The 14,163-nt window shown below is 44.0% G+C and overlaps 1 protein-coding gene across 1 annotated transcript in view; it reads right to left on the bottom strand.

The window, feature by feature from the left end:
* Nucleotides 1-14,163, bottom strand: part of LOC109891301 (plasma membrane calcium-transporting ATPase 4-like) — a 150,417-nt gene that overhangs the window by 65,829 nt on the left and 70,425 nt on the right. Inside the window, 2 exon segments of the mRNA XM_031825486.1 lie at nucleotides 248-505; nucleotides 1,161-1,358. Coding sequence (XP_031681346.1) covers nucleotides 248-505; nucleotides 1,161-1,358 — 456 coding nt within the window.

Below are 14,163 nucleotides of genomic sequence, written 5' to 3'. Positions count from 1 at the left end.
TGAAAATACCTTCAAATAGTAGACTATTTATAGTAATTTATTTGAAAATACCTTCAAATACTTCCAATAGAAGTAGTTAATTAAGGCCACGTTATTTGAAAATACTCAAATAGACAGAAATTAAGTATTTCAATAACAAATACACATGTATTTAAACCAAGGTCTGACTGTATCCTGTCAGGGGAATGCCACAGCATGTTTCACTCAAGCACATTTCATCTCTTATTTTATCTGAACCATGTCTTACCGTATTTGATCTGGGCGATGTCTCCTGTCACTAGTTCGGACACAGGGATCTGGATGACCTGGCCTTTGCGGATGACGGTGAACTTCTGCTCCTGTTCGATGCGGCTCTGCAGCCCGCGGAACTGCTTCTCCTTGCTCCAGTCGTTAAACGCTGTCACCAAGACAACGATGGCAACAGAGAACAAGATGGCGGCGCCCTCGATCCAACCCGCCTGCGCCTCGCCCTCATCCTCCACTCCAGATGCTGTCTCACCACACACTGGGGAAAGCAGAACACAGGACCACAACATGATCAGGTCAAGACCAAATCAAATCAAATCAAATCAAATTTATTTGTCACATACATATGGTTAGCAGATGTTAATGCGAGTGTAGCGAAATGCTTATGCTTCTAGTTCCGACAATGCAGTAATAACGAACAAGTAATCTAACTAACAATTCCCAAAAAAACTACTGTCTTATACACAATGTAAGGGGATAAAGAATATGTACATAAGGATATATGAATGAGTGATGGTACAGAGCAGCATAGGCAAGATACAGTAGATGATATCGAGTACAGTATATACATATGAGATGAGTATGTAAACCAAGTGGCATAGTTAAAGTGGCTAGTGATGCATGTATTACATAAGGATGCAGTCGATGATATAGAGTACAGTATCTACGTATGCATATGAGATGAATAATGTAGGGTAAGTAACATTATATAAGGTAGCATTGTTTAAAGTGGCTAGTGATATAAGACCACAACACAACCAGGTCAGTGATACAAACAATACCACAACACGACCAGGTCAGTGGAACAGGAAATGAAAACATTTGCAAACCCTCAATTCTCCCTTCATGCCCCAGTCCCCCTCACCACCCCTCCCACCTGTTCTAACTGCCCCGGGTTAGGGTGTACTACTCACGTTCGCTATCTCCCCCGGGAGGGTGGTAGAAGGACAGGCCCAGGGAGATGACGGCAGCAATCTCCAGGATGATTAGAGTAACATCCTGTAGAGCTTCCCACACCAGCGCCAGGAAAGACTTAGGCTTTTTAGGAGGGATGAAGTTCTTCCCAAACGCTGTGTGGCGCTTCTCCAGATCCACTGGGTTACCAGACAGACCTAAGAGAGAGGAGGAGAATAAGAGATTGAACAGACAGGTAATGGAGTAAACAGTTATCACAGAAATGCATACAACAAGATCAAACAATAGATGATGTTGAATATATACATTCAGCTTGACACAAGGCGACTTTAGAGGTAGGAAAAACGCATGACAAACTATCAGGATTAGAAATGTTTAGGAGATTCTATAGGTTGCTGTATTTGCCTTGGTTCAAAGGTCTAAATGGACTCTAAAATGCTGCCATACCAAATAGAAACAAGTAGAGCAGGCCGTTCAAACACACCCATCCACACCCCAAGTCAGCCTCCCACTGTGGACACAATCTGCCAGGCAACTACTGCCAAAGGCTTTGACATTCATTTGGATGAAATACACAAACCAGTCAGAAAAACATGTTATCCCTTGTGTATTTTTCTACAATCACACCTTTAGATCAACTGGTATTTCCCGAATTAAGATAAAAATACCTTTCATAGATTCCGAGTAATATATCATCACATCATTGAAATCTTAATTGTTGCAAATAAATCTAGAAAACCGCAGAAAATACAAAGAGGTCAGTCAATGAGAAGCCGTGAGGCGTTTGAAAGGATCACAAGGCCGTTGTAATGTCTAACTACTGCTCTCCCTCCCCCACAGCCTATCCACACTGACTCTATGCCTATCCACAGGTCTCTACCCACTCAGACGCACACACCTTCACTGTCACTCTTACTCACATACACACATTCATATACACCCTCACTCACACACTCATCACTGACGCAACACACTTACACCCATACATACACACACCCTTACCAGCGCTGCTGCTAAAATTATTTTGGATTTACAAAGCATGTAGAGGTCTGTATTTATTATCATAGGTACACTTCAACTGTGAGAGACGGAATCTAAAACAAAAATCCAGAAAATCACATTTTATGATTTTTAAGTAATTAATTAGCATTTTATTGCATGACATAAGTATTTGATACATCAGAAAAGCAGAACTTAATATTTGGTACAGAAACCTTTGTTTGCAATTACAGAGATCATACGTTTCCTGTAGTTCTTGACCAGGTTTGCGCACACTGCAGCAGGGATTTTGGCCCACTCCTGTGCCCAAGAACACTAAGGCAACCTGCCTAAATGACTATCAACCAGTAGCACTCACATCTGTAGCCATGAAGTGCTTTGAAAGGCTGGTCATGGTTCACATCAACACCATCATCCCAGAAACCTTAGATCCACTCAAATTTGCATTCCGCCCCAACAAATCCACAGATGATACAATCTCTATTGCACTCCACACTGCCCTTTCACACCTGAACAAAAGGAACACCTATGTGAGAATGGTATTCATTGACAACAACTCAGCGTTCAACAAGATAGTGCCCTCAAAGCTCATCAATAAGCTAAGGAACCTGGGACTAAACACCTCCTGCTGCAACTGGATCCTGGACTTCCTGACGGGCCACCCCCAGGTGGTAAGGGTAGGTAACAACAAATCCGCCACGCTGATCCTCAACACAGGGGCCCCTCAGGGGTGCGTGCTCAGTCCCCTCCTGTACTCCCAGTTCACTCACGACTGCACGGCCAGGCACGACTCCAACACCATGATTACATTTGCCGATGAGACAGCCTATAGGGAGGAGGCCAGAGACCTGGCCATGTGGTGCCAGGACAACAACCTCTCCCACAATGTGATTAGAGATGGAGATGATTGTGGACTACGGGAAAAAGAGGACCGAGCACACCCCCATTCTCATGGATGGGGCTGTAGTGGAGAAGGTTGAGAGCTTTAAGTTCCTTGGTGTCCACATCAGCAACGAACTGAGTTTGGTCCAAGCACACCAAGACAGTTGTGAAGAGGGCACAACAAAACATATTCCCCCCAAGCACACCAAGACAGTTGTAAAGAGGGCACAACAAAACATATTCCCCCCCAGGAGACTGAAAACATTTGGCATGGGTCCTCAGATCCTCAAAAAGGGTCTACAGCTGCACCATCGAGAGCATCCTGACTGGTTGCATCACTGCCTGGTATGGCAACTGCTCAGCCTCCGACCGCAAGGCACTACAGAGGGTAGTGTGAACAGCCCAGTACATCACTGGGGCCAAGCTTCCTGCCATCCAGGACCTCTATACCAGGCGGTGTCAGAGGAAGGCCCTAGAAATTGTCAGACTCCAGCCACCCTAGTCATAGACTATTCTTTCTAGGTCCAAGAGGCTTCTAAACATCATCTACCCCCAAACCATAAGACTCCTGAAGAACATCTAGTCAAATGGCTACCCAGACTATTTGCATCCCCCTTTACACCACTGCTACTCTCTGTTGTCGTCTATGCATAGTCACTTGAATAACTATACCTACATGTACATACTACCTCAACTAAACGGTGACATTGACTCTGTATTGGTACCCCCCTGTATATAGTCTCGCTATTGTAATTTTACAGCTGCTCTTTATTTACTTGTTACTTTTATCTCTTATTCTTATCCGTAGTCTTTTGAAACTGCATTGTTGGTTAGGGGCTCGTAAGTAAGCATTTCACTAAGGTCTACACCTGTTGTATTCGGCGCATGTGACTAATAAAATTTGATTTGATGTTAACAGTTGAAACTTCTGTTGTATCTGAATAGATTTTGTCCTGAGGTGGCTAGCTACGGAATGCTACAGTGAGGCAAAAAAGTATTTAGTCAGCCACCAATTGTGGAAGTTCTCCCACTTAAAAAGATGAGAGAGGCCTGTAACTATCATCATAGGTTACACTTCAACTATGACAGACAAAATGAGAAAAATAAATCCAGAAAATCACATTGTAGGATTTTTTATGAATTTATTTACAAATTATGGTGGAATAAAATAAGTATTTGGTCACCTACAGACAAGCAAGATTTCTGGCTCTCACAGACCTGTAACTTCTTATTTAAGAGGCTCCTCTGTCCTCCACTCGTTACCTGTATTAATGGCACCTGTTTGAACTTGTTATCAGTATAAAAGACACCTGTCCACAACCTCAAACAGTCACACTCCAAACTCCACTATGGCCAAGACCAAAGAGCTGTCAAAGGACACCAGAAACAAAATGGTAGACCTGCACCAGGCTGGGAAGACTGAATCTGCAATAGGTTAGCAGCTTGGTTTGAAGTAATCAACTGTGGGAGCAATTATTAGGAAATGGAAGACATACAAGACCACTGATAATCTCCCTCGATCTGGGGCTCCACGCAAGATCTCACCCGTGGGGTCAAAATGATCACAAGAACGGTGAGCAAAAATCCCAGAACCACACGGGGGGACCTAGTAAATGACCTGCAGAGAGCTGGGACCAAATTAACAAAGCCTACCATCAGTAACACACTACGCCGCCAGGGCCTCAAATCCTGCAGTGCCAGACGTGTCTCCCTGCTTAAGCCAGTACATGTCCAGGCCCGTCGGAAGTTTGCTTGAGAGCATTTGGATGATCCAGAAGAAGATTGGGAGAATGTCATATGGTCAGATGAAAAAAATATATAACTTTTTGGTAAAAACTCAACTCGTCGTGTTTGGAGGACAAAGAATGCTGAGTTGCATCCAAAGAACACTATACCTACTGTGAAGCATGGGGGTGGAAACATCATGCTTTGGGGCTGTGTGAAGGAAAGAATGAATGGGGCCATGTATAGTGAGATTTGAAAACCTCCTTCCATCAGCAAGGGCAATGAACTCTAGAGGAACTCTGGAGCTCTGTCAGTGACCACCGGGTTCTTGGTCACCTCCCTGACCAAGGCCCTTCTCCCTAGATTGCTCAGTTTGGCCAGACGGCCAGCACTATGAAGATTCTTGGTGGTTCCAAACTTCTTCCATTTAAGAATTGTTAGATTCTGGGTTAAATTTAGAACATTGATATACTCCGCAGTATAGTAATTGAATACTGGTGGAGATCTTTGGATTAGGCATCAAGGGGGTTGAGGTCAGGTCAGATCCCCTTAACCCCTTGAGTGTAGGGGGCAGTAATTTTGATGTTTGGATGAAAAACGTACCAAAATGAAACTGCCTATTTCTCAGGCTTAGAATCTAGAATATGCATATAATTGTCAGATTAGGATAGAAAACACTCTAAAGTTTCCAAAAATGTCAAAATATTGTCTGTGAGTACAACAGAACTGATATTGCAGGTGAAAACATGAGGAAAATCCAAAGAGGAAGTGCCTTCTATTTTGAAAGCTCCCTGTCCCATTGCATGCCTTCCCTCCATTTAAAGGGTTATCAACCAGATTCCTTTTCCTATGGCTTCCAATGGTCTGAACAGTCTTTAGACATAGTTTCAGGCTTTTATTCTGAAAATGAGCGAGAAAGATCACATCGCATCAGTGGATGGCTGGGTGCCAGTAGAGTTTTGCATGTGCGAGCAGCTTGGAGCAGACATTTTCTCTCTCTCTCCTATTGAAAAAGCTACGGTCCAGTTGAAATATTATTGATTATTTATTGTAAATACAACCTGAGGATTGATTATAAAAAACGTTTGACATGTTTCTACGAACTACGAACCCCGTCGTGACCGCTCGAGCCTGTGGATTTCTGAACATAACGCGCCAACCAAATGGAGGTATTTTGGATATAAAAATAATCTTTATGGAACAAAAGGAACATTTATTGTGTAACTGGGAGTCTCGTGAGTGCAAACACCCGAAGATCATCAAAGGTAAGCGATTCATTTTATTGCTTTTCTGACTTTCGTGACCAATCTACTTTGCTGCTAGCTGTTTGTAATGTTTAGTCTGCTGAGAGAGATGTCCTTACATAAACGCTTGGTTTGCTTTCGCCGAAAAGCTTTTTTGAAACCTGACACACCAGGTGGATTAACAACAAGCTAAACTGTGTTTTGCTATATTGCACTTGTGATTTCATGAAAATTTAATATTTTTAGTAATTTAATTTGAATTTGGCGCTCTGCAATTCAGCGGATGTTGACGAAAATGAGATGGGTCCTCTAAAGGGATGGGTGCGCCAAGAAGTTAAGGGAGAAACAATGGTTTATTACCCTATTACTTCGCCTTCCTGTCGAACCATAAAATATGTAAGGGTTGGAGAGAAGGAGGAGTGCCTAAATTGGAGTATACAGTGCCTTGCGAAAGTATTTGGCCCCCTTGAACTTTGCGACCTTTTGCCACATTTCAGGCTTCAAACATAAAGATATAAAACTGTATTTTTCAATGGTGCAGAAAGTTTTTGGTGCCCTTCCCCAGAACTGTGCCTCGACTCAATCCTGTCTAGGAGCTCTACGGACAATTTCTTCAAACTTATGGCTTGGTGTTTGCTCTGACATGCACTGTCAACTGTGGGACCTTATATAGATAGGTGTGTGCCTTTCCAAATCATGTCCAATCAATTGGATTTACCACAGGTGGACATCAATCAAGTTGTAGAAACATCTCAAGGATGATCAATGGAAACAGGATGCACCTGATCTCAATTTCGAGTCTCATAGCAAAGGGTCTGAATACTTAGGTAAATAAGGGATTTTATCTCAGCCTCCAGTATTTATGCTGCAGTAGTTTATGTGTCGGGGGGCTGGGGTCAGTTTGTTATATCTGGAGTACTTCTCCTGTCCTATTCGGTTTCCTGTGTGAATCTAAGTGTGCGTTCTCTAATTCTCTCCTTCTCTCTTTCTTTCTCTCTCTCGGAGGACCTGAGCCCTAGGACCATGCCCCAGGACTACCTGACATGATGACTCCTTGCTGTCCCCAGTCCACCTGGCCATGCTGCTGCTCCAGTTTCAACTTCCACCTGACTGTGCTGCTGCTCTAGTTTCAACTGTTCTGCCTTATTATTATTCGACCATGCTGGTCATTTATGAACATTTGAACATCTTGGCCATGTTCTGTTATAATCTCCACCCGGCACAGCCAGAAGAGGACTGGCCACCCCACATAGCCTGGTTCCTCTCTAGGTTTCTTCCTAGGTATTGGCCTTTCTAGGGAGTTTTTCCTAGCCACCGTGCTTCTACACCTGCATTGCTTGCTGTTTGGGGTTTTAGGCTGGGTTTCTGTACAGCACTTTGAGATATCAGCTGATGTACGAAGGGCTATATAAATAAATTTGATTTGATTTTGATTTGATTTGATATTTGCCAAAACGTGGGGTGTTGTGTGTAGATAGAGTAAGGCTATAACATAACAAAATGTTGGAAAAGTCAAGGGCTCCGAACACTTTCCCAATGCCCTGTACATCATAAAATGAAATGCTTACTTGCAGGTTCCTTCTCTGCAATGCAACAACAATAAGAAATAGTAAAAAATAAGAATACGAAATAAGTAAATGGCTTAGTAGAATAGAATAAACATTTTAGCAGAAGTATAATACATGAAGGCACAATTTCTGGTTCAAGATTTACATGTGTATTGGGGAAAGAGGGGATGGGGTCATGTGTTTAAATTCAGCAGTATAATAAGAGTTTGGAGGCAGCAGTTGTGATGTGTGTGTAGCATGAATGTATATGTGTGTGTATGTGTGTGTCTGTGTGGGTGTGTGTGGGTCTGTGTGGGTGTGTGTGGGTGTGTGTGTGTCTGTGTGGGTGTGTGTGGGTGTGTGTGTGTCTGTGTGGGTGTGTGCATGAGCAAGTCCATGTGTGCTAAGTGTGGAGAATCAGAATCAGAGCAGGTGGTCAGTCCAGTACTAGTGTTCAGCAGTCTGATGCTTGTAGATACCAACAGGATCAGAGACAGTTCCTATCAGACCTCATGCTCCGATACCGTCTGCCCAACGGTAAGGGAGAGAACAGCTTGTGGCTTGGGTGTGTGGGGTCCTTGATGATGCTGCGTGCCTTCCTCAGGCACTGTTTCGAGTATATGTCCTGGATGAGTGGAAGCACGGTCCCAGCGATATACTGGGCTGTCTTTACCACTCACTGGAGGGTCTTGTGGTCGTGCATGGAGCAATTCCCATAAAATGCTGTGATGCAACCTGTGAGGATGCTCTCGATGGCGCAACGGTAGTATTTGGAGGGGACCCGGGCGGCAAGTCAAATTTCTTCAGGCGCTTTAGGAACTACAGGTGTTTTTGCACCCTCTTGACAAAAGCGGTGGTGTTGTTGGTAAATGAAGGTAATGGACAAGTCCTCAGTGGTGTGAACACCGAGGAACATAAAAACTTGTGACTCATGACTCTCTAATACAGTCCCATTGACATGGACTGGGACATGTTCCCTCTGCTTCCTGAAACAATCAACTCATTTGCTGACATTGAGGGAGATGTTATTGTCGTGACACCACAACGCCAGTTCATTTACCTCCTCCCTATAGGCTGACTCGTCATTGTTGGTTATCAGGCCTACAACCGTGTTGATGGAGTTGGTATCGTGCAAAGCCACGCAGTCTTGCAAAGACACTTTGGTGTCATGCAAAGCCCATGAGGGGCCCCTGTGTTACGAGTCAGTGTGGAGGAGGTGTTGTTGACTATCGTCACAGCATTCTTATTTTTTTATTGAATCTTTATTTAACTAGGCAAGTCAGTTAAGAACAAGTTCTTATTTACAATGACGGCTTAAGAACAGTGTGTTAACTGCCTTGTTCAGGGGCAGAACGATAGATTTGACCTTTTTTACCTTTACCCAAGCTTGGGGATTCGATCAAGCAACCTTTGAGTTACTGGCTCAACGCTTTAACCACTAGGCTACCTGCCGCCCCATGTGGTCTGCCGTCAGCAAGTCCAGGATCCAGTTGCAGAGGGTGGTGTCTAGACCAAGGGCTCGGAGCTTGGAGGGAACAATAGTGTCGTATGGTGAACTGTAGCCAATGAACAGCATTCTCACATAGCTGTTCCTCTTGATGTGTTATGGCCATGTGAATAGCGATGGAAATGGCAGTGGGTCCAGTGTGCCTGGTATGCTGGCATTGATGTGGGCCATGACCAGCTTCTCTAAGCACTTCATAAAGACCGAGGTGAGCGCGACAGGAAAATAGTAATTTGGGCATATCACCTTTTATTTATTGTGAGGGGGTGAGTAGAGAGGAGTGAGAAAAATGGTAGGAGAGGGGAAAGAAAGAGAGAGGGGTAATCAAGAAACAGAGAGAAGGAGAAGGGGCAATGGGGTTGAGAGAGGGAGGGAGAAGAAAGGAAAGAGAGGGATGAGTAATTTGGTTGCAACCGCTAACATCTATTTGTTTCAGGCCAGCAGGTGACCACAAGCTCAATGACCACAAGCTGAGACCAGTGGAAGGCAGAGTACAACACCCTTTAACTACAGAGTACTGGAGCCTTGAACTACAGACAGATACAGTAGTTAGCCTATCCTCTTAACCTCCCCTCTCCTCAGTGGTCAAATAAAGGAAGGAGAAAAAAGTCACAAAACAAAACACTGCTGCCAAGCAATTTCTGTCTAGTCTGGAGAGCTATCAAAAGTGACAGAGTATTCTATGGACTGGCCGTCTGCCCAGAGTCCTGTTCTGTTAGTGTAGCCGTCCAGTTACCCTGATAAATGTGAAGTGTTACTCACTTTTACATTGTGTCCCTTTCTCATCCCTCTGTTTCCATGGGCAGTAATAGAGGAGCAGGTGCAGAGGGTGGAGAGGGAGTGGTATAGAGGAAACCATTTGGAGAGCGACCATGGGGTGGAGAGGGAGTGGTATAGAGGAAACCATTTGGAGAGCGACCATGGGGAGGAGAGGGAGTGGTATAGAGGAAACCATTTGGAGAGCGACCATGGGGTGGAGAGGGAGTGGTATAGAGGAAACCATTTGGAGAGCGACCATGGGGAGGAGAGGGCGACCATGGGGAGGAGAGGGCGACCATGGGGAGGAGAGGGCGACCATGGGGAGGAGAGGGCGACCATGGGGAGGAGAGGGAGTGGTATAGAGGAAACCATTTGGAGAGCGAGAGAGCGACCATGGGGAGAAGAGGGCGACCATGGGGAGGAGAGGGCGACCATGGGGAGGAGAGGGAGTGGTATAGAGGAAACCATTTGGAGAGCGAGAGAGCGACCATGGGGAGGAGAGGGCGACCATGGGGAGGAGAGGGCGACCATGGGGAGGAGAGAGCGACCATGGGGAGGAGAGGGCGACCATGGGGAGGAGAGAGCGACCATGGGGAGGAGAGAGCGACCATGGGGAGGAGAGAGCATTGACATCAACAGCAACTCAAAACTTATTGATCTCGCCTCATCAAAAAGATCAAATGTTTTGTGTTTTGCTGACTAACCTGAAAGGGAACTCGCCACACACAGCCTGACAGGAAATACATATTTACACGGCCACCGTCGTCCGGCGAGCAGCGTGTTATGGGATGGCGGCCGCAGAAGAGGCCAATTAATTATTTTATTCAACCTTTATTTCAACAGGGAAGACATATTGAGACCTAGGCCTCTTAAAAATGCACCCTGTATATACACAACATAAATATACACATTATACCCTAACTAACTAACTAACTAACTACAGTACAGTACAGTACATTGCCTTGTCATTATAGAGCATTGTGTGTAGATTGATGAGGAAGAAAAACAATTGAATCCATTTTAGAATAAGCTTTAACGTAACAAAATCTGGAAAAAGTAATTTATTTATGAAGAAATAAGGCAGTAATGAGCTAATAGGTTATTATGTGGGATAATGCATCTCTGTGGGTGAAACAAATTTAAAATGGAGAGAAAATATAATTGGTAGGAGATTACATGTACAGTGCATTCAGAAAGTATTCAGTGTACTTTTTCCACTTTGTTACATTACAGCCTTATTCTAAAATAGATTCAATAAAAATGAAATCCTCAATCTACATTCAATACCCCATAATAACAAAGCGAAAACAGTTTTTTTGAAATGCTTGAAAATGAATTTAAAAAAATATTGACCTAAAAAAAATATTGACCTAAGTGTTCAGACCCTTTGCTATGAGACTCAGGTGCATCCTGTTTCCAATGATCATCCTAGAGATGTTTCTACAACTTGATTGGAGTCCACCTGTGGTAAATTCAATTGATTGGACATGATTTGGAAAGGCACACACCCGTCTATATAAGGTCACACAGTTGACCCTGCGGTGAAGCATGGTGGTGGTGATGTTTTTCTGCAGCATGGACTGGGAGACTAGTCAGGATAGAGGCAAAGATGAACGGAGCAAAGTACAGAGAGACCCTTGATGAAAATCTGCTCCAGAGCGCTCAGGATCTCAGACTGGGGCGAAGGTTCACCTTCCAACAGGACAACGACCCTAAGCACAGAGCCAAAACAACGCTTCGGGACAAGTCTCTGCATGTCCTTGAGTGGCCCAACCAGAGCCCAGACTTGAACCTGATCGAAGAGAAACCTGAAAATAGCTGTGCAGTCACGCTCCCCATCCAACCTGACAGAGATTGAGAGGATCTGCAGAGAAAATTGGGAGTAACTCCCCAAATACAGGTGTGCCAAGCTTGTAGCGTCATACCCAAGAATCTCTGCCAATTGTGTATCAACAAAGTACTGAGTAAAGGGTCTGAATACTTATGTAAATGTGATATTTCAGTTGTTTATTTTAAATACATTTTTAAAACCTGTTTTTGTTTTGTCATTATGGGGTATTGTGTGTAGATTGTTGGGGGGGAAAAAAAGATTTAATCCATTTTAGAATGAGGCTGTAAAGTAACAAAATGTGGAAAAAGTCAAGGGGTCTGAATACTTTCTGAATGCACTGTATTTCTGTGAGTAGCCTAAAAAATAAATCCAAGCAGAAAGTACTTCCCTTGCATTCTGTGCGAACACATGCTTTCTCTGGACACTTGCTTGTGGCAGCAGATTTTCAGAGGACTGTGCTGTGAATGTGAAGTATATAACATTGTCAAACTTTCCGTTGCTTTAGAAGAGAGAATTAGTTGAAGATTATTCTCTTCACTCCCTATCCCTCATTTTCCGGGTGATTTGTGATGTTTTATTTGTGCTTCCCATGACACACACACACACTGTCACGTTCTGACCATCGTTCATATGTGTTTTCCTTGTTTTAGTGTTGGTCAGGACGTGAGCTGGGTGGGCATTCTATGTTGTGTGTCTATTTCTATGTTTGGCCTGATATGGTTCTCAATCAGAGGCAGGTGTTAGTCATTGTCTCTGATTGGGAACCATATTTAGGTAGCCTGTTTTGTGTTGGGTTTTGTGGGTGATTGTCCTTAGTGTCCTTGTTCCTGTCTATGCGTTAGTTTTCACTAGTATAGGCTGTTTCGGTTTTCATTACATTCTTTGTTTTTTGTAGTGTTTAATATTGATTCGTGTTTTGTTCATTAAACATGGATCGCAATCTACACGCTGCATTTTGGTCCGACTCTCCTTAACACCTAGACAACCGTTACACACACACACAGTAGTATGTTTGTTGTATTTTCAGGGCACATTTGTAAAAGCGATGGCTTACCTGTTAAAATAAAGGTACAAAAATAAATACAAATATTCTTTCTCCACCTTCCTCTTTCCTCCTCGCCTCTCTTTCTCAGTCTGACCTTTCCCTTCGATCTGATCCTTTTCTTTATATTCTATGCCCCTCCCTCTCTGTGTTGGTCACTGACTTCATCAATGTGCTGCTATATTGGCAGGACATACAGCTAACCAGTCTCTCCCACCCTCTGCCCTCTCTCACTTAGTCCCTCCAATATTTCGATGGCTCTTTCTCCCTCCCACCTCTCTTTCCCTCCCTCTTCCGCCTCTCCCCTTTTCTCCCAATCTTTCTCATCTCTCCATTTCTCTCACTGCTGAAGCAATACTCTGCGTCTTGCCTTTCTCTTTATTGCTACTTTTTCACTCTTTCACACTCTAAGCAACCAAATATTATTTCTCTGGCCATTGCTCTCCTCCTTCACTGTGTAATTTGTTCTTCTCCCACTGTCTTTTTCTCTCTGTCTCTGAGTGGTGGGATTATGGAGGGAGGTTTTAGAAGTGAGCAGAGTCCAGAGTCCTGGGGTTTTGATCATATTCCCTCTGTGCCAACTGGCCTGTGAAGCCTGATATTCCTTCACTCACTTCTCTAAATCTTCCCTCGCTCCCTCTTGCTCCATCTCCCTTTACATCCCTCATTCTCCCTGCCTCCACCTCTCAACCATTCCATCTCCCTCTATCATCCTTAATTTCCCCACACAATCTTCCCTTTCCCTCCCCTTCTTTCTCCTCTCCATCATTTCTCTCTCTCACTCTCTATAGTGTTAAAGGTGATAAAACGAGAACAGTCTAATAAGGATTGATATGTGATGTGGGATCCCCCTGTTTCTCCTGCCCACCGCCAGTGTCACCATTTTACTGTTATTGGTCTATACCGGCTTTTACTGCAGAGGAAGCGAAGTGATTTGTGTGCGCTCCGACACTTTTACTAGATTGGGAATTAGTCCAAGAGCATCCGAGGCTTTCTGGAGGAATAACGGAAAATCAAAGGCTTCTCCAGGACAAAAGTCTTCCCTAAGCTATCTGTATAGACATGCATAACACTTTCCTTACATCGTGTTTCTTTTTATCTCTCAAAATCTCTTCTCCGAGCCAAGTTTGAAACCATGGAGACCTCACTATTGTGCACCATGTATCGTGCAACTTTACTGACTTTTAAGGGGTATACTGTCAAATTAAGGAAGTCACCTTCAGGCTACTCTCTGTCCTGCTTGGCTACTGGCAGACCCAGGCTTCTCTGAATCACTTGGATGGACGGACGGACAGAGACAGAGACAGAGACAGAGAGAAAGAGAGAGAGTGTGAGTGATAGCGAAAATCCGGATCATAATCAGACACAGTAAGTCCACCTTTAACAGGACACAGCCATTCTCTGGAGGAGTCACCTTTCCCATCATGTATGTTGTTTTTCTCTCTCTCTCTCTCTGAGGGATCACAGAC

Source organism: Oncorhynchus kisutch, linkage group LG5 (assembly GCF_002021735.2).
Source record: "Oncorhynchus kisutch isolate 150728-3 linkage group LG5, Okis_V2, whole genome shotgun sequence".
NCBI classification, from domain to species: Eukaryota; Metazoa; Chordata; class Actinopteri; order Salmoniformes; family Salmonidae; genus Oncorhynchus; species Oncorhynchus kisutch.
This window is presented reverse-complemented; position numbering and strand designations above follow the sequence as displayed.